The sequence below is a fragment of the Pleurodeles waltl genome, chromosome 9 (genome assembly GCF_031143425.1).
Source record: "Pleurodeles waltl isolate 20211129_DDA chromosome 9, aPleWal1.hap1.20221129, whole genome shotgun sequence".
NCBI classification, from domain to species: Eukaryota; Metazoa; Chordata; class Amphibia; order Caudata; family Salamandridae; genus Pleurodeles; species Pleurodeles waltl.
In genome coordinates this window covers 743,547,687-743,567,898 of record NC_090448.1, presented here as the reverse complement: position 1 = coordinate 743,567,898, position 20,212 = coordinate 743,547,687, and the positions used below count along the sequence as shown (strand labels likewise).

At 43.9% G+C, this 20,212-nt stretch overlaps 1 protein-coding gene across 13 annotated transcripts in view; it reads left to right on the top strand.

The window, feature by feature from the left end:
- Positions 1–20,212, top strand: part of KAT5 (lysine acetyltransferase 5) — a 623,375-nt gene that overhangs the window by 455,894 nt on the left and 147,269 nt on the right. For all 13 annotated transcript variants that reach the window (XM_069207870.1, XM_069207861.1, XM_069207869.1 and 10 more), the window contains one exon: positions 18,445–18,585. In XM_069207870.1, the coding sequence (XP_069063971.1) occupies positions 18,445–18,585 (141 nt within the window). The remainder of the gene's footprint in view (positions 1–18,444; positions 18,586–20,212) is intronic.

The following is a 20,212-nucleotide window of genomic DNA, read 5'->3' as shown; positions in this document are numbered from 1 at the left end:
TGGGGTGTATTTTACAATAAAATGTACACTGGCATCAGTGTGCATTTATTGTGCTGAGAAGTTTGATACCAAACTTCCCAGTTTTCAGTGTAGCCATTATGGTGCTGTGGAGTCCGTGTTTGACAGACTCCCAGACCATATACTCTTATGGCTACCCTGCACTTACAATGTCTAAGGTTTGGCTTAGACACTGTAGGGGCACAGTGCTCATGCACTGGTGCCCTCACCTATGGTATAGTGCACCCTGCCTTAGGGCTGTAAGGCCTACTAGAGGGGTGACTTATCTATACTGCATATGCAGTGTGAGGTTGGCATGGCACCCTGAGGGGAGTGCCATGTCGACTTACTCGTTTTGTTCTCACCAGCACACACAAGCTGGCAAGCAGTGTGTCTGTGCTGAGTGAGGGGTCCCCAGGGTGGCATAAGATATGCTGCAGCCCTTAGAGACCGTCCCTGGCATCAGGGCCCTTGGTACCAGGGGTACCAGTTACAAGGGACTTACCTGGATGCCAGGGTGTGCCAATTGTGGAATCAAAAGTACAGGTTAGGGAAAGAACACTGGTGCTGGGGCCTGGTTAGCAGGCCTCAGCACACTTTCAATTCAAAACATAGCATCAGCAAAGGCAAAAAGTCAGGGGGTAACCATGCCAAGGAGGCATTTCCTTACAGATTCACATTGCAAAATGAAATGGTTTCTTACCTGTGGGACTAGTTTTGGAGCTTGAAGAATTTTCTGGATTCATAACTGACCCACCCACCTCCCCGAGAAGATGGGAGAGGAGGGGAAAAAAAGAATCTGAAGATGGCAACCACAAGAGGGAGCTTCCGTGAAGGGCGTATGACGTCAGAGGAGAATGGATAGGTCACTAAATGGTGGAAACGTTGACGCCCAGCAACAAAAGAAAAAGAGAAGGACTACTATTACAGGGGGACAATTCCAGACCCAACCATGAGATGCCAGAATAATGCACAGCATGTGAATACAGAAAATACTTTAAGCTGTAAAACTACTCCTACGGGTAAGAAACCATTTTGTTCCCTATGTCAGACTCCACATGTGTTCCTTACAGGGGTGCCTTGAAGCAAGGTGATCACATGCAGAGGATCACTGGGAAGATTAAGTGTTGGTAAGAGCCAGTTGCCATTGCTCTCTGCAAGAATGGAACAGCAACCACCTCTTGCAGGGCAGGTCCTTCATGGACCCCATCCCATAAGGGACAGTTACCATGGCCACTTCCTTGTCTGCTGGGGGTGACTCATCTCCACAAGATGCCATTCTGGGTGTGTGGTTACCTTAGCAACAAGGTCTATTCATAAGTTATCTTGAACTTCTAGCCAGGCATTTAGCTGTCAAAGCTTTCTTTCAGAGCATCTAAAACAAGGTGGTCCTTGTGAAGACAGACTGTGACTGCCATGTACTGCTTACAGAAACAGGATGGCATGCACTTGAACTCTTAACACTAGTGCCGCGAATTTGACATTCGACAATATACCATCAAATACACCTCCTAGCAAAGTATCTTACAGGGGTGGAAAACAACTTTGCTGACCCGTTCTGCAGGATGCATCAGTTAGTTCATGAGTAGGAACATCACCCAGAAGCCCTTTTCCCATACTTCATTTGCTGAGGTGTTGTAGGAAAGTGCCTTTTTTGACATGGTCACCCCCACTTTTTGCCTGGTACCTGATGTGATTTCAACTGACAGTGCATTTGGGTGCCAGGTCCCCAGTGCCAGATCTCTTTCCTAACACTGTACAGTTGTTTCCCCAGTTGGCTAATCCTTTAACACCCTCTATAAGTCCCAATAAATGGTACCGCTGGTGGCTAAGGCCTGAGGTACTAAAAAGAGTCCCTACGGGCTGCAGCACAAATTGTACCACCCTAAGAAACCCCTCACCAAGCACATGCCAGGCTGCTATTGCAGGCTGTGTGTCTTGATGCAGGCAAAAATGAAAACATGATATTCCACACATCCTTGTGTTCCATGTCCCCTAACACTACATGCAATATATGTAGGTCACCCCTACAGCAGGCCTCACAGCCCTAAGGCAGGGTGCATTATATTATGTGCAAGGGCATATCTGCAAGAGCAGATATGCCCCTGCAATGTCTGTGTGAGACATAGTAAGTGAACAAAGAAGCCATTTTAAAGGCATGTGCTCAACACTGGTAAATACGAGTTTCCCAGCTACATGATGGCCTCACTGAAGATAGGGATGTATGATATCAAACATCTCATCCTGATAAGCCCACACTGATTCCAGTGGTGCATTTATCAATACATGCACTGAAAGCCTACCAGCCTCTGGTGTGCTAGCTGACTAGTTTGAGCCAGCCTGCCACCACCAGACCCGACTCTGTCCCCTTAAGTTGAGAGCTTTTACTCTCTGGCGGTCAAACACAAAGCCTGCTCTGGGAGGGTTGTTACACACCACCACCCAACAGGGTGATCTGCAAATCTACATTTCAAGGCGAGAAGCTTCAAAGAGACCACCACCCTTTTGTATGCAGATCTGGTTTCCCTCACAAGGGAAATGCTGAGTGTGCCCCCCTCCCCAGCCCATTTGGCACCTGGAAAGGCAAGGCGTTTCGTATTCAGAGAGGTGTGCCCACCCCTCAGGTCAGTCCCGCCCCTAAGGTGAGCTGCCTGATGTGGACACTGCATTTTAGAATCTGCAATCTTGGTGTTTGCAGATTTAGGAACTCTGGGGCTGGTTATGCCAACTTTCCTCAGGAAGTGGTCATGTATGGGATGTAGTGACCCCTAGGCTACTACCCTACACTCCCTTAAAGCCCCTAAACTCAGTTTTTAAGGGAGCCTCTGGCACCAGAGAAAATGATCCTGACGCCCTAAGAAGACCAAGGACAATGAACAAGAGTGAAAGCAGAATTGGAGAAAAGAAGCAGCTGACCTGATATCAATCCCTCCAGCCTGTCTGCATTCCTCCTCAAAATCTGCACCAAAGTTGACTCGTCCTGCAGCATGACTCCTGAAACCTGGAAGGACGGCCTGCCTTCGAAAAAAAGACTTGACCTCCTGTGAACAGCAGACCTGTTCTCCAGCAAATTCTCTGAAGCCTCTGGAACTGCCAAAACCTGACACCTGGAGTTGCCACTGCGCCCACCGTCTCAAACCCAAGATGAAGTGGACCACCGGTTCCCCAGCCCTCTTGAGTCCAAGTCGATTGTGGTTTTACTCCTCCTGGACTCACTGATGACACCTGCAGCCTCTGCACACAGCCCCTGTCTATCATGGCTGCTTTGGTAAGGAAAACCCGACGCCTAAAGACACTTCTGCACCTGTCGCCCCTGAGCCGTGGACCAAAGGTGCCTCCCTGTACCTGAGCATCATACGGGTACAGGGAGGACATGAGACCTGAGCCCTACTGTTAGTTCATCCCGACTGGCTTCCTGGCCAGAGCCTGCAGCCTCTTTTCGCAGTGACCGATTTCCATTGAAATGCTCTGAGCACCCAACACTGTTTTGCACCCTTCACCCAGCCGCCCCCGTGCAGCTGGCTGTGTACCGCTGGTGCTCCCTTGGACGCTGCCCACCACTCACCTTATCTCTTGGAGATTGGTCTTGTAAATCGCTGTACTCTACCTGTTTGCAGAACTTGTTTTTCCTCCCTTAGGATAACACTGCAGAACTTAGAAATAGCACTAAGTATCCACTTTTAAAAGTTAAAAGGATTCATATTTAAAAAACATACTTACCTGAAACATTTGTCTCTGAGGCCTAAACATGTAAAAGATAATTACTGTTTTTTATAAATTGGTGTGGACCTCCTTTTTGAGTCGTGTCTCATTTATTGACCCTTGGGTGTATTTGTGGATGTCTTGCTAAGTCTGTGTTAAGCCTATTGGGCTGCTCAACCACACTACCTCCAAATAGAGCGCTTTGGGATTGCATAGCTAGCCCCTGTCCACTCATTGGGGAACCCCTGGACTCTTTACATGGTATATCTAGTTATTGACATACCACATAAGGAGCCAGCTTCCTACAGGTGTTCCACAGAGATCTGTTCGCCACTTATAAAAATTCAAAATGCCAAACCTTTACATCTGTAAGAAAGTAGGATCTTTCTGACACTTACCCCCACTTTTTGCCTAGTGTAAGTATGTTTGACTGTAGTACACTGTGTTCCTGCTAACCAGGACCTCCGTGTTCTGTCCCATAAATTTAATTGGTAAGCAACTTTTATACCCCACAATTGGCATACTTGTGTACCCCTGTAAGTCCCTAGTATATGGTACTTAGGTAGCCAGGGCATTGGTACACCAGGGGTCCCCCATGGGCTGCAGCATGTCTTATGTCCATGCAAACTGTTACTACATGCCTACCATTGCAGCCTGTGTGAAATGGCACATACACCTTTAACCCCAGATATAAGGTTTACCTTATATCCCAGTCTCTGCAGTCTGACCCTATAAGTCACCCCTAAGGTAGGGCCTTCAGCCTAAGGGCAGGGTGCATGGTCCTACGTGTGAGGGCACCCCCTGCATGAGCAGAGGTGCCCCTACAAACCCCAGACTTTATTTTCTGGACATTGTGAGCCATTTTAAGGTATGTACTGAACAGTAGTCATTACCAGATCTCCACCTACATAACAACTTCACCAAACCCAGTCATGTTTGGTATCAAACATGTTGGAATCTTAGAACTAACTGATTCCAGTGTTAGTTGCATGATATCATGTACTGTGGGGTTTCATTAGAGGATCCCCCGATGTCTGCCTGTACAGCCCTGCAGGGTCTGCGTGCAAGCCAGTGCTGCTGCCAACCCCTTCTGACATCATCGGAGCCATAAGTACTGACACCGGCGTAACGTTTTTTCCTACCACTCCTGTTTGTTACAATGTTTCAAGGTATTTTCTTCGTTGAAGTCTCGTTGGGATACAATGTCACCACCGAAGAAGTCGGAGTTTTAGCCATGTAAAGAGTGTGGAGGTCATATGTCGGTCACTGACCCGCACATAGATTGCCTTTGGTGTCTCAGTTCTGACCACGACATTGCAGGTTGTCCTTTGTGCCAGAGGATGAACCCCAAGGCTTTGAAGGAAAGAGAAGCCAAACTGTTCCTCTCGAAAGCCAAAAAAGAGAAACTTGGTCGTAGGAGACCGAGTCATCGAGAGAAGTTGTTGTTGCATCGATCATCAAAGTTGCATAAGAAGTGGTGTTGTCATAGCTCACGCCGTCGTTCATCTCATGATAAGAGTCCATCCCCCGCTTCTAAGTCTCAGCAGCGGATGACTTGGGAGATTAGTCCTACCTTGTCTCCTACTCAACAGAAGTCGTCTGAAGTGTTGAGATTTCGGCGTCACCAACTAGTGCTGCACAATTCTCCCCTGTTACGGATCCGAAGATTAAAAATCAGGAGTCAAATCAAGCTCAGCCTCAGCAGAAGTATCCGAATTTTCCCACTACGGGGACAGATCCGCCTGTATTTGTAAATGCTATGTTTAGCATTTTCAATAGAGCTTTTGCCCCTTTGGGTGCACCTGCGGCCCCACAGGACCTTTAGTGTTTAATCTTGGAGGACTCCTGGCACCATATAAACAGACTAATTTCTTGCCTTTCATGCCTTCGGCTCCAAAGACATCGGAGTTGACAGTGCCGCTGATGCGGAGGTCAGATAGATCGTGTCTGACATAGTCACTCTGCTCAGAGTGACATCCTGGCGCCGGCTTCACTGGTGCTGCGAAAGGCGTCGTTGACGTCGGCACATGCTTTATTGACGCAGAGACTGGAATGTAGACTAAGGTCTAGAAGAGCAGCTTTGAGGCTTTTAGAAGAGCAGCAATACTATGAGGGAGGAGCAACTAGAACTTGAGGAGGAAGGAGAAATCCCTTTAACTTCTCAAGCCTTTGAAGGTGTTGATGAGGCTAGTGGTTTGGATACCTCTCCAGAGTGGCAATTATCGATCACCTGGTGGTATTCCTCCTCTGGAAGTTACTGATCACCATGGAGTGATAAGGAAAGCAGCAGAATGTTTGGAACTGCCGTTACCCACTTCGGAGTTAAAAACAAACATTCTGAGTGAAGTGCTTAACTCCTCTTCTGCTACCTTGGAGCCTTTGCTTCCGTTTAATGATGCTTTGACTGAGACAGTTCTGGACCTGTGGCGCAAACCACTCACTATACTAGCTGTGTCCAAGGTGATTGCCAGAAGATATAAACCTGCGCCAGGTGATCCGCAATTCCTAACTGCATCCTTCACCTGAGAGTCTTGTGGTCCAGGCTTCTTGCTCTTCAAAGGCAGCTCTTGGTTCCTTCCCTACAACTCCTGTGGATAGGGAATCTAAATGCATGGAACAATTTGCGAAGAAGATCTTCTCTTCATGTAGTGTGGTATTAAAGTCGGTTAATGCTACATGTGTGTTGGGCAGGTATATCCATGCGCTAATGGACTCGGCAAGACAGGTGGTTCCTAATTTGCTACAGGAGGTGCAGGAGCATTTTCAGGATTTGTTACATGATAGTCAACCAGCTGCTAGACAGGTTATTCAATCTGACCTAGCTATAGCTGATTATGTTGCCAAAACCATGGGAACAGCAGTGACCAATAGGAGACATGCATGGCATAGAGGTTTGGGGTTTACCCAGGATATGCAATCCTCCTTGATGGACCTCCCGTTTGATATGTCCAAACTGCTTGGAGAAAAAGCTGACTTTGCACTTGAAAAGTTTAAAGACAGCATGGCCACTGCTAAGTCTTTAGGTCTTCAGTCGCTTTCATCGACCTATAGATCTTTCCATAGGTTTAGGAGGTTTGGCCATAGCTCCTCCTTTCGTGGGAGGTAGCAGTTCCAGAGTCAACAACCTGCCAACCCCTTCTACAGGTCCGACAGGGGTCGTGGAAGACAGATCACGTGGTGCCACTCAGCAGCCTTCCTTCTCCTCGTTGTCATCCTCCGCTGGAAAACAGTCAGGGAAGCAGCCCTAGTCCTCCCCTAGTCCTCACCCTTCAAGCAGCATCTGTTACCCATAAGGGGAAGGTTGTTTCATTTTCTCCAAGAATGGGAGTTGAAAACATCAGACTGATGAGTGCTGAGCATTGTAGGAAATGGTTATGCCCTTCTCTTTCAGGAGTTTCCCCCTCCTTTCCCTCCCCAACATTCTTTGTGCTCAGAAGAGCATCTACTGTTGCTTCAACAGAAGGTGCACAATCTGCTGTTATAGGGCGCAGTGGAGTTTGTTCCGGAGCAGGATAAGGGTAGGGCTGTTATTCAAGGTATTTCCTGATTCTCAAGAAAGATGGTCGTTTGAGGCCACTTATGGACCTGAGGTTTTTGAATTGGTTCCTCAAACAGGAAAAATTCAAAGTGCTGACCCTGCCACAGGTGCTTCTTGCGCTGGACAAAGAAGACAAGATGGTTTCTATCGAATTGCAGGATAAATATTTTCACATTCCTATTCTGAAGTTGCACAGGAAGTATCTCCATTTCATGGTGGGGTCGCAGCACTACCAGTTTGAGGTCCTTCCTTTTGTACTTACTTCCGCATCTCGTGTTTTCACAAAGGTGAAGGCAGTGGTTCCAGTGCAACTTAGACGGAAGGGAATATCGGTATTCCCTTACCTGGACGATTGGCTGATCAAAGCCAAGTACCCAGAGTTAGTGCTGTATCATTTGCAGGTGACATCTCAGTTGTTGTTCAACCTTGGCGTTTCGTTGAATGTTCCCAAATCTCACCTGGAGCCCTCTCAGTGACTCCTGTTCATATGGGTGGTACTGGACACATCATTGAATCATGCCTACCCTCCTCCTCATAGGATTTGGGACATTCAGGATATGATTCCAATGTTTCAAAATGTAGCGGTTGTTCCATTCCTAAAGGTCCTACACCTGCTTGGTCTGTTTACTTCCTATAATCTGTTGGTCATTCACGCATGCTGGCACTTGAGGGCTCTCCAGTGGTGCCTCTGCCAGCAGTGGTCTCAATACAAAGGGGATCTCAAGGAATCAATAACAATCTCCGGAAACGCTGCAGCGGTTCTTTGATACTGGAGTGTGGAGGGCAACCTGTCTCAAGGAAGGCCATTTTATCTTCCACCTCTGGTGACCTTCTTGTCTGTACTGGAGACTCGCCGCTCTCAGGGAGTGCACAGCCGGGGAAATGTTGCGGTTGCTGGAAGGAGCCAGAGAAAATGTTGCAGAGCGGAGTTATCTCTGAAGTTGCAGATTGTTAGTTCCCGGTGCGGGGGTCCAGTTGCATTCCCAGTGGCCAGAAGATGAAGTAAAGGATGCAGAGGAGTCCTACTGGAATTTTGCATGTGGAATCTGAGGACCCACCCAAGAGGGATACTCTAAATAGCCCTGGAAGGGGGATTGGTCACCTAGCAGGGTTACCACCTATCAGGATGGGGCTGTGACGTCACCTACCTGAACTGGCCACTCAGATGCTCCCATGGTCCTCTGCCCACCTTGGATTCAAGATGGCAGAATCAAGTGGCCAACAGGAGGATCTCTGGGCACCACCCCTGGGTTGGTGATGAACAGGGGAGTGGTCACTGGACTGGTGCATACCGGTTTATGCAAGGAGGGCACCAAATGTGCCCTTCAAAGCCTACCGGTTGCTTGGGGAGGCTACCCCTCCCAAGCCATGTAAAACCTATTTCCAAGGGAAAGAGTGTTACCCCCCTCTCCCACAGGAAATCCTTTGATCTGCCTTCCTCTGCCTGAGCTGGTCAAGCAGCAGGAGGATAGAAACCTGTCTGAGGGGTTGCAGCAGCACAGGCTGCCCATAAAACCCCAGAAGGCTAGTAGGGGCAATGCTGAAGGTCTTTTAAGGAGCCCCCAGAGTGAATGGAATCCTACAACCAATACTGACAGCAGCATTGAAGTATGATTCTGACATGTTTGTTCCCAAACATGCCCAGGTTCGGAGTTAGAATTATGTAGCTGGACATAGGTAATGACCTGTGTCCAGTACACGGGTAAAATGGCTTCCCCGCACTTACGAAGTCCAGGGTAACAGAGCTGGAGTTTGTAGGGGCACCTCTGCTCATGCAGGGGCGCCCTCAGTCACAGGTACCTGCGCCCTGCCCTCTGGGCTAGTAGGCCTACCATAGGGGTGACTAACAGTGACCTGGTGCAGTGACCTGTGGTGAAAGGGTGCATGCATCTTTTCACGCAGGCTGCAATGGCACGCCTGCAGACACATTTTGCATGAGCTTCCATGGGTGGCACAATACATGCTGCAGCCCATGGGGAACCCCTGGTGCTCCAATGCCCTGGGTACCTACGTACCATATACTAGGGAATTATATGTGGGCACCAGTATGCCCAGTGTGGGGGGGTGCTAAGTCCTAAACAACCAAATTTAGAGGGAGAGAGCGCAATCACTGGGGTCCTGGTTAGCAGGATCCCAATGAAGACAGTCAGAGTATACTGGCAGCAGTCAAAAAGTGGCAGTAACCATGCCAAAAAGAGTGACTTTACTACAACAGCCATGTTTATTAGTGGTTAATTCCATGACTAGATACAAGTACTTTGCCATATCGGACTGCAGATTTAGGTGGTGAATTAATGAGTTACTTACCATAACTAACTGAGCATATTGGCTTTTTGATTCATGACATATGCCAGATAAGTTTCTAATTGGGTGATCACTATCTGACTTAACCTGCACCAATGATACCTCAACAGCTGTCAGTAGATTGCAGAATTAAGTGCCCTTTCATTTGCAGCAGTGCTGTCATGGAATGAGTTTCTATAGTGAGCAGAATCATTGGATACCCCAGTTATGTTCTTTCAGGTCTTCTTGGAGTGACTTCCCAGCCTCAGCTGTATTTGGAGGAATATGATGTTAAGACTTCCTCTGGTCTGGGACGTAGGAAAGAACACTTGTAAGAAGGTAGTGTTACCAAGACCACCAGACTGGATCCTGCATCAATTTATTCGAAGATGAAATCTTTAGGATTTTGAATCTCTATTTTGATCACAGTGGTCTGACTGAGTTAATCTTATGTACTTTTGGGTATAAAGAGGACAGTTAGTGTGCCAAGGCCCACAAGACCCGAGATAAATCAGTGGCTTAGGATTTAAAAAAGAAAGGCCTCATTATTATTTACTTAGAGGTATAGAGGCAATGGAGACACTAGAACCTTGGTTATATTATACATCTAAGCTTGTGCATAGGAAGCTCTTACTAGCTAATCGTTGAAACAGCAGTAGTTGTAAATCCCCTGCTTTTCACATGGGCTTTCACTGCAGTCATGAACTTGGTGAGCACTCAGTGTAGAATTCAGACTAAACAAGAATGTTCTGTTGCTAATTCCTTCCTTCCTCCTCAAAATGCAACTAATAGCAAGGATATTTGGCTTTTGTCATTCCCTTCCCCTGGCTAAGTTTCATATTTGATGGTTAAGTTATGAATATTAAAGAAACTGTCTGGGTTTTTCTTTGCCACATAGAATTAGTAGTGAAAGCCTCTCTGTGCCCATGCTTTATTGTGGAACATTGTCGATTGCCCTCAATAACGAAATTGTAACTACAATAGAAGTCCATATTTGAACAATGGAAAGGAGCATGAACCGAAAAGAAGATCAAAGGGAAGGGTCAAGTGCAGCGTAAGCGAGAAACCTCAATTTAGCATTCATGAGAAAAATCTATAGAGCTTGTGAAATAAGCCTTTACTATTTTTACACAGCAGTCCGTTCCTTTGTTGTATCACTTATCCTCATCAGAGAGAAGCCTTTGTTGAATGCAATGTTGAGTTAGTGTTGCTGCTTTGAGATGAAGTAGTTGATGAACAGTGGCAATATATTGATTGGAGTACATTTGGTTTTCTTCTTTGAATCTGAGGTTAGAATTCTTACCTTGGCATCCTTTTAGTATTCTGCTGGTAGAGTTGAAATTATGTTTGTCAGCACCAACGAGCTCCAAATACATTGATCTATTCTGAGGCTGTTGTAACAGACCATGACATGACCTTCTAATTATGTGTTTCCTGCTTCATGTAGGGCAATGGTATCCAAACTTAACACCTCAAGGTGTAGCACATAAGCCCTTGCACGTAGAAGCTATTTTATTTGGTCATGTGGTGATTAGTATTTGATCACCAAGATCTATTTATTTAGCAACTCTAAGCAGATTCCTCTTTCACATCCTCACAGAGAAGTCCTCAATTCCTCCCACATCTGTAAAGTATGGCATACTATCCTGGCTTGGGAGGTAATGACTTGTTAACCAATACTTTGCCTCTGTAGTCTTTTTTTTTGCCTGTGAAGACCAAAACCTTTCTCCAAAGTGATATAGGCATACATCACTCATGAAATAGAGCATTCTAGTGGGGGGGGGAAGCTCTTTTCGCGAAGGTCTGTTCGTAATAAATGCATCCACCATGCTTGCTCCTCATTTAACAATTTGAGATTGTGGAGCTTGTGTAGATAAATTTGAAGACGGGGTAACAAGCATGACATGGAGTGCTTGATAATGCTGTCTGAGTCTCAAAAGAATGGATATTTGGTGTGCCTCCTCTGCTTGAATCTGGATACATTGGAAGCTTGATGTTGCAGTTCCTACAGACTGAGGTGGTGTGGCACAACAAAACTAGAGGTCCACAACATACTCAGACTTACATCAAGTGGAGCAGGAGAAAAAATATCTGTTGCTGAGACTATTTTACTAGAACAGGGGTCTCCGATGCAAGGTGAAGTTGTCACCCTTGCAGCCTCCAAAAACTGAGACTTGCAGTTTCCAATTTAAAGCATTTTGATGTTCCCTGGCCTTAGTAGAACCACTCAGAATAACAGGTGAGAGATCCTTTCTGTACTAAAGGAATTGCTGACAGGAGGGCATGGGGGCCTTATCGTGGTATCTGCCAATTGTCGTCATATATGTTCTTTTACAGATCCTTAGGCGGCACATACTTCTAGTTTAGCTGGAAGATCAGAATCGGAGCAAGAATTGGGACATAACCAAAGCCTGATTAATGGGAAGGGGGAATGGATGGTGTTTTGCTACTTTATGAACTCCTAGGTTTCATTGCTTGAGATAATACTGTTTGCAGTCTCCTTCCTACCGTTTCCCCATTACTGTTGAGTTATTTTTCCTATTTCTATATTGAGACAAAAAAGGGCTAATTGAAATACACTGTTTAGCCAGTGGAAGTGTGTTGCAACGAGAGAATGAGTCTGTTTCTTCTTTTGTTCTTGATTATAGACATGTGTCCATTAAACAAGATTTTATTATGAAATGAAAGCAGTTAGTTTAAAAATGTTGCACCTGTTCCATCCCTTCCTCTATATGACCACATCTGGCCTTCTCGAATATCTCATCAGCATTCACCATTTAGTTGTGTTGTTTTCCACCTGCTCAGAAGACTGAATTTCCCTTGTTTGAGAGTGTGCTGCTGTTTTTTTGCCTACTTACAATTCATGAACAGGTGTACATGCTTTCATTTTTAAATTTTAATTGGATAAAAAACATCTTTACCTTTGTTTTGAGCACAGGTGGTTCACGGCAGGCTTGAAACTATGTCTGCTGTTCTTTGTTCCATTGTTGGCAAGTTGCCTTTTGGTTCTTTTTCTGTCTGTTTTGAGTTTTTTTATGTTGTTTTTGACCATCCTTAGATTTGTAGCTCCACGGTGCCTTTGTTTGGCGGCAGCGCACTCCATAAATAATCAATGCATAGTGTTTTCTAAGCAGTTGTTGGCTCAGTGTCCCGGGTGTTCGTTTCTAGTTCCTACCTGTTCCATGCCAGTATTCATTTTAGAAGTCAGCTCAAACCAAAATTCAGGGAAGGAGGGGTTCCCGAAGAATCCCATGTACTCCGTACAAAAAAAAATGGAAGCTTTCATGTCTAAATCAGAAATATTTGGTACCACTTGTGATTTTAGAGTTGGCAACATTTTTTTTATATCTGACATGGGCTGCTACTTATAGGAACATACACTTGTACATTTCTTGTGAAAATCACTGAGTATGAGCATGTTGGGTTGTTTGACCTTTTCAAGCAAGATGCTTTATGGAATGTGCCAACGAGGGCTGCTTCAGAGTTTCACAGAGCAGAATTGAGGGATTCTATGACTCAGGCTTACAGAGCCAAAGTTGTGTGCTGACTATCAAAGAAATAACCAATTTGCCGGTTGCCAGATATGGCTATTGTGCTACCAGAGAGTGTGTACACAGTTACAGTGACCGAAGGGAAATCATTCAAGGCCTTGTAAATGGCGTTCAGATTACCTCACTGATCTTCCAACCTTCAGCACCCTGAACTATTTGAGGAGCTGTAGCATTGATGCTTACCGAGCCATATTTGGAGGATAGATTAAAGCTATCCACAAGCAAGTTAAGAGTGCCTGATTGTTTAGTTTGAACAAAGCCACATACTGAAAACAGAAACTTGGGTCCTTTTCAGGAGCCTGATGTACTCAGTATGGTTCCTAATTGATGCTTGATGAGTGATCCGGTCCCTAATACACCCCAGTCAGTTTGGTTTTGTGCATGGTTAAAACAAAATGTTGAATCTGCGATGGTTTACCCATATGAAGCAGTTTTTGTCGGAAGAAGTCAAATTTATTGTGGCCTATTGGGATTTAGACAGACATTTGACACGATTATTGGCAGTTTCTATTTAGAGTTAGGAACTATTGTTACATCACACCAAATTTAGGAAATAGGTGAAACTACTGTACATACATCTCTATGAAAGTTCCTCTTTTTAAAATGGTCGCCCCCAAGTTTTGCCAGGTCTCTAATCTCTTTCCCTAAAACTATACAATTGTTCCCCAGTAGGCAATACCTTTAGCACCCCTGTAAGTCCCTATTAAACTGTACCACTGGTACCTAAGGCATGGGTACTGTCAGAAGATTACCCATTAAATCAAACTTCCACAGGAGCAGATGCCTTTTACCCAACTCCCTCGAACAGATGCGTGCTCAGACTTTAACTGATTATCTGAACCCTCCATCTGCTAGGGGAAAAAGGAAATGGGAAATGGGAATAGAAAAAGAGACACTGCCTCCAGATCCAGTTCCAGCCTGCGTTTCCCACTTGAAGATAGGATATTCAGTGTGTGTCTCTGAAAACCTGTACCTTTCTTCTTATTGGGATTTCTTTAAAGGAAGGACTTGCAGTCGGGTGATAAGAGCATAGATAAGTACTCTGAGATAAGCCTGACTGCGCGAGCCAAGCTACCAAGGGTGTGAGCAGGGGTTATCTTAGGTGTGTGACTCCCTTACCCTGACTAGAGTGAGGGTCCCAACTTGGACAGGGTGCAAACTGACTGCCAGCTAGAGAGCCCATTTCTAACAGCGAGTGTCTACAGCAACATGACCCCACTGGACAAAGACCCATTGCAGATGCACCCCCGCCACCCCAGCCTGAGTTGCCGTGGACAGATGGTGTGTCTGCTTACCAAAGACCCTCAAGACTTGACACTCCCCCTTTCCCTTTTGGGTTTAGCAGTCTGGTCTCCAAGTCCCCACTTGCAGCCTCTTTTCTCTCGACCCGTTTCCCATTAAAGTGATTGGTATCCTTGACTCTGTAAAGCACCTCTGTACCCGAACGCCCTAGTGCCTCCCGAAGTGACCTTTTGGTGCTGCCTTGGACCTTACCCAGTACTTACCTTAACTCCAGAAGAACAGTCCGGTAAGTTGTTGCCAAGTATGTGTATGCAGAATGTTTCTTTCCCATAGGATACTAGTAGGGCACCAGACGCTGAAAAGCGCTGGTACACCTGGATGCCCCAGAGCCGACTGAGTTGACCTATTGGTGTTGCCTTGAACCTTGCCCCCTACTTATCTCAACTCCAGAATAACAGTAATGTGAGTCATTGGCAAGTACTCCTTATGCAGTATATGCTTCTTTTACCGTAGGAAAACATTACTGCGTTAAAGTCAAGGCAAGTGTAATTTGCTGTATGCTTCAAAACTGCTAACTTAAAAAGTGCTTACCCAATAGCAAAGTTCTTGGTGTTAAAAATTCAATGAAATACCTGTTGTTATTTTTCTAAATTGGTGTAGATCTCCTTTTTGAGAGCATGTGTATTATTTACTGACTGTGTATATGCAATAAATGTCTAACACTCTCCTTTGATTAGCCTGAGCTGCTCGACTACTCTACCACAAATAGAGCACTTGGGATTTTTAAAGAAAGCCCTGTCCTCTTCTAAGGGGATACCTGGACTTCTACCCAGCATACCTCTTTTTGGTATATAATTATCAAGGGCCAGCGTCCTACAACAGGCATATGCCAGAAGCATTGATTTCAGTGAAGGGGGACTTAGGGAGGGGTGCTTGTTTTTTCCCCTTTACATAGGTTGTGAAGCGATTGGTGTTACCCTATGCAGGTTTATGTCTGAATGGGGAATTAACATAAGTTATAGGAGGCATACTGTCTCATTCTATGTGGATGGCATAAATTACAAACATTTGCTGATGTGCCCAGGCTCGTCACAGATTTGCAGAAATATACCTTATTTCTAATGAGGGATTCTTGGCCTGCAAGATCATACTGAATTGTTTGAACTGGGCCTGACTTGAGAGCCTAGCACATTTCAGTATTTGGGTTTCCAGATCATGCACAGTCAAGTTGGCACAGAATATCTGCTGTTTTGAATTTCTCTTATGAAAATGATTATGCTTTCTAGATGTCTGTGATTTGCAGGGGATGTTGACTCTTGTCGGGACCAGAGTATTAACAGCAAGAGGTCTTCTACTCTGCGTGCGGTCTTGCGCCCTACAGACTAAGTTACAACTTTTAACCACCCATACTGATGTTGTAATTTGACACTCCATGATCTAGAATGTTATTACTTGGCTATATTTATTCAAATGATGGGTAAATTAACTGGTGGTAACAGATATTTATTAGCTGCTTGACATGAACAACATGACCGTAAATTTGTCTGTTGAGAATTAATCCTAAATCTGGGACCCTTTAGCTGATTAAGATAATAGTGTTTGTATGGCCCAGTTGGAGGAATAGAATGGGGGCTTTGGTATACAGAACATCAGTAATCTAATAGAGTCTGCTCCCCTTTCACATGTTGACTGATATGGTTGTTACTCGTTAGGGATTCGGCTAGATGGGCCATATGTCTAACACTGGAATCTTTCTTCAGTTGGGAGCAGCACAAACTAATTTTAATGGACAGAGGTTAGTTCTTAGTGTACAGACATTGGAGAGGGCGAGTAAGGCAAAGTAGCATAACTTCCCAATGTAGCCACCTTAGTCTGAAACAGTGGCTGTCTTGGCAAGTTTGACTTTGGGTAGACGTGTCATTTTTATATTGTGTAGGGTGGTTCAAGCTGAGTGTCCATGTGATGAAGTCCATGTGAAAATGAAGTCAGCAGATGATCATGGAATGCCTCTATCTAATTTGTAATGGTTGAATGCCTGGCTGAGGGTCAAGGGGATATCTGGCAATGCCAGATTTAAACTGCCTCAGTTTCAAAACTTACATAGGACCCATATGGCACCAGTAATCCTTCAAAAGATTTAGTCTTCCCAATCACTTTCTTGTCTGAGGTGCAGCAATTATATGTAGCTGATTTTACCTATAAGATGTACTTTTATGTACTTATTGTGAACTATTGGATGCATTATTAGGTCTGGTGAATGGTGTGGTTGGGGGGTTAATTGAAAAGAAGATTGACACTGCCATTTAAAACTTCATCCTAAATCATGAAAAGCAAACATGAGATACAGGTTTTCTGCTCTATCTGTTGCTAGCTCAGCGAGTGCCCCCAATAGTACCTGGATCAAAGATGTTGGGGAATGTTCAGTAGCTGAAGTTACATATACTCATGTTTGCAGTGGATGAGAAATAGAATGTGGATGTCTGGTGCAGATTGGTGCTTGCATATTTAAATCTTCCCGCTATCCAACCGTGTTAGGGACCTATTTAGGATGAGGGGTCTCTCAGAATATGATTAGACCTTAGTCCATGTATAAGTGGGGCACTTTATGGCTAAGTTATACCAAGAGATAAATTGTTTTATAAGGTGTACTCATTAGGAAGAAATAGTTTAGTCTTGTTTGGGGTGTTCAAACCTCGATCATTTAGTGTTGTAAACTGGAATGTATGGCCTTAAATAACCTATGAAACAAGGGATCTCTTAGTGGTGTCATCTCCTAAGTTGAGTAACAATATTGTGCGTGATGCCTGCACAGCATGTTCCATGCTTGACCCATGAGCATGTGAGCTTTTTTACCTGTATAGTTGGAAAACAAAGTATGATGATGGGTTTGCAGGCAGTAAATACAGATCCCAAGTCCTGGTTATGTGAAAAGTAATTGGAATTAGACAATTGAAAGAACAGCCACAGTTTTGTTACCATTGTTTTGAGCTGAGTGTGGGGAAACACAGGCACTTTTTTGTTCTTCTGCTTAATGTTTAGTAAGCCCCATAATAAAAACCTGCTACCAATACTTAAGAATTCCAGTACACAACATCATCAGGCCGCTAAAAAAATATGTATTCCCAATGCACTGACCCTATGGTCTTTTCCATTTCTAGCTATTTGTTCTCTGCAAGGAATGTACAATTGTGATTTATTGTGATGGCCCAGTAAATCCTGCCATGATATCAGCCATATTTTTGAGTATTATAAACAGTGGTGAATTTTTCCTGCAATCCATGACTGTATTACGTACATTAATGGGATGTGATACTATATATTAGTGTATTTGACACTTAGGGCCTAATTTAGATCGCAGCAGATGGAATATACCGTCTGCTATATTACAATATCCATAGGATATAATGGGATTGTAATATGGTGGACGGGATGTCCAGCACGTTTGTGACTGAGTATTCCCCTCCACCAAGATCTAAATCAGTCCTTTAGGTTAATATGGATTTTGCAGTATTAGTGATTAATCTCTATTTATAAAGACTGTTTTATGATGGATGTGTTATTGATTTTTATTATCTGAAATGAACATGTTATTATTTTGGAAGTTCTTTCACACATAAATTAAGACTAGATCTACCCTGAAGGTACACCAATATCTAAACATACTTAAACAAAATCTGTGATCTTGAGGAAAACTCTCAATCTTCCTGTGCCTCCCTTTCATAATTGGAAAACTAGGAGCTTCTCCAAAGACGTGCAGTAAATAAATGGTTGAGTTAATGACTTGAATATTTCAGTCAAAGAACCCCACCAAACCTTTCCCAGGACATTCTGTCACTGATCCACAAACAAATAGGAGTGTCTCTTTGCTAGAAGGGACTACTGATTCCAAATCTGGAGACATAATTTTGGAGAGTCTTGTTTTTTTCTCTTGTTGAACAAGCACATGTGGCAATTGTAATGTTTTTGTATTAGAGACAGAAATTTGACAATGACCAGGTGTTTATTGAGGGGTTTGCAGGTGTGCAATAACCCTCTAACGAGATTTGTTGGCAGTATATACATCCTGACATGAAGACACTACAACAATCAATGATGTTGTTCTACAAGTCTGTGTCTTTTTTTATTCTTTAGAGCTATTCTCAGAATTTGTGTCTTCTGGCCAAGTGCTTCCTGGACCACAAAACTTTATATTACGACACAGACCCCTTTTTGTTCTACGTCATGACAGAATATGATGCTAAGGGTTTCCACATCGTTGGCTACTTCTCTAAGGTGAGGGCTTTGATTATTGGTGCCTTCTATGTGATTTTCATTTTGCTTCATTCTCTGTTTTAAATAAATTTTACTTACTCAGTACAGATCAGTCTGTTGTCTTATCTGTAAGTTGAAGGTACATGACAGGTTTTCTCTATTGACAGTGCCATGACTGCTGCCCAGAATTTTAAAAGTGTTTTGCGAATACCCTACAGAATCTGACCACATATTAATGTTACAGGTCATTAGAACTTATAGACATTTTAAAGGCCATGCTTCTTGTACTACAGGACCCATCTTACATGTATAAGCTTTAAATATTTTCCTCACCCCAAGGCAGTACAGTGACACAGTTCTTAAATGTAATTGATTTAATTGTATTTTTAAAAATACATCAAAACCTGAAAGACAAAATTGAACTCCTTCCCCTTTGAATTTTTCAACACCATAATGGAGTGAGACCTCTTTTTTTTAACTCCAAGACAGCCATCTTAGTTAATTTATTGCTCCACACATCCCAGAACTTCTGAACACCTATCTCCTCTTAGTTACATTTTTCTAACTTAATGGACATGCATTTCTTTAGCCCTTGATGTCCTTTCAGTTGTCACCTACCAGCCAGAAAGACCTATTGTGGGCTTATCAATAACCTACAGTGGATTTAAAGACCACAAAAGAGAAGTGGGTCAGCCCACTTCATCCAGTGGCAATTTTTGCTGTGAATGATGGCATTCTGCCTTTCACAAGGAGCACACCCACACACAAAGTAGTTTCTTTATGGACCAAAGCCTAATCTGGCAATATGTTTTTTGAGCCAAAATATCTTTGCTTTAAGGCAGCATGTGTGTGTGTGTTTTTTTTTTTTTTTTTAAATGTTGATGATGGACCGGCAGCTTTCTCAACAGTGACATTTAGCAAAAGTGATGACGAAAACAAATATTGACAAAGCCAACAAGCCAATGCCAGACCTATTGACTTTGATTGTTGTTCATAGTTTTACTTCATTTTGCTTGATGTTTTCACCAACTTTTCTTTCACCTTAGGTAAGTGTGTCAAGTCTTCTCTACCACTTTTAAAAGTTTGATTTACTCTTCTGGCAAAGCATCCCTTGTATGACAGTATGGCAAGGGAAATAAGGCACAGCTGCCTGAAGGCATCCCAGCAGATTGAAGCCTTAATGCATCTTAGAAGTAGATAATTGTTTTCCTGAATAGAAGTCTTACTGCTCAAGATTTCCTCACAGCGGAATGCAAAAATTTCATCGTCATGACACTTAATTCTGAGCTCCAAACACATTAGACTGTCTGTTCCATCAAAAGGGACTGAACATGACTTGCTCAACTTGACCTTAATGTCCTTGTACATCTGCACACCATTACTTCTGTAAGGTGTAATTTCTTATGCACCACAATGGATTACAATGTTTAGATCAATTTCATCACTCACCTTAAGTAATGTGTGTGGCCAGTGAATAATTTGTGTGAACGTGTCATAGTCTACATTGATCACCTAGATGTCCCACTGGTTCCCTGGGTTTCATTACATCCGTCCCGAAAATATAATCTCTGGTCAAATTGTGAAGTGATTACAGTGAGGCCTATTGTCATTTTCTGTATTCTTATAATATCATTGGCTTTGTTTACCA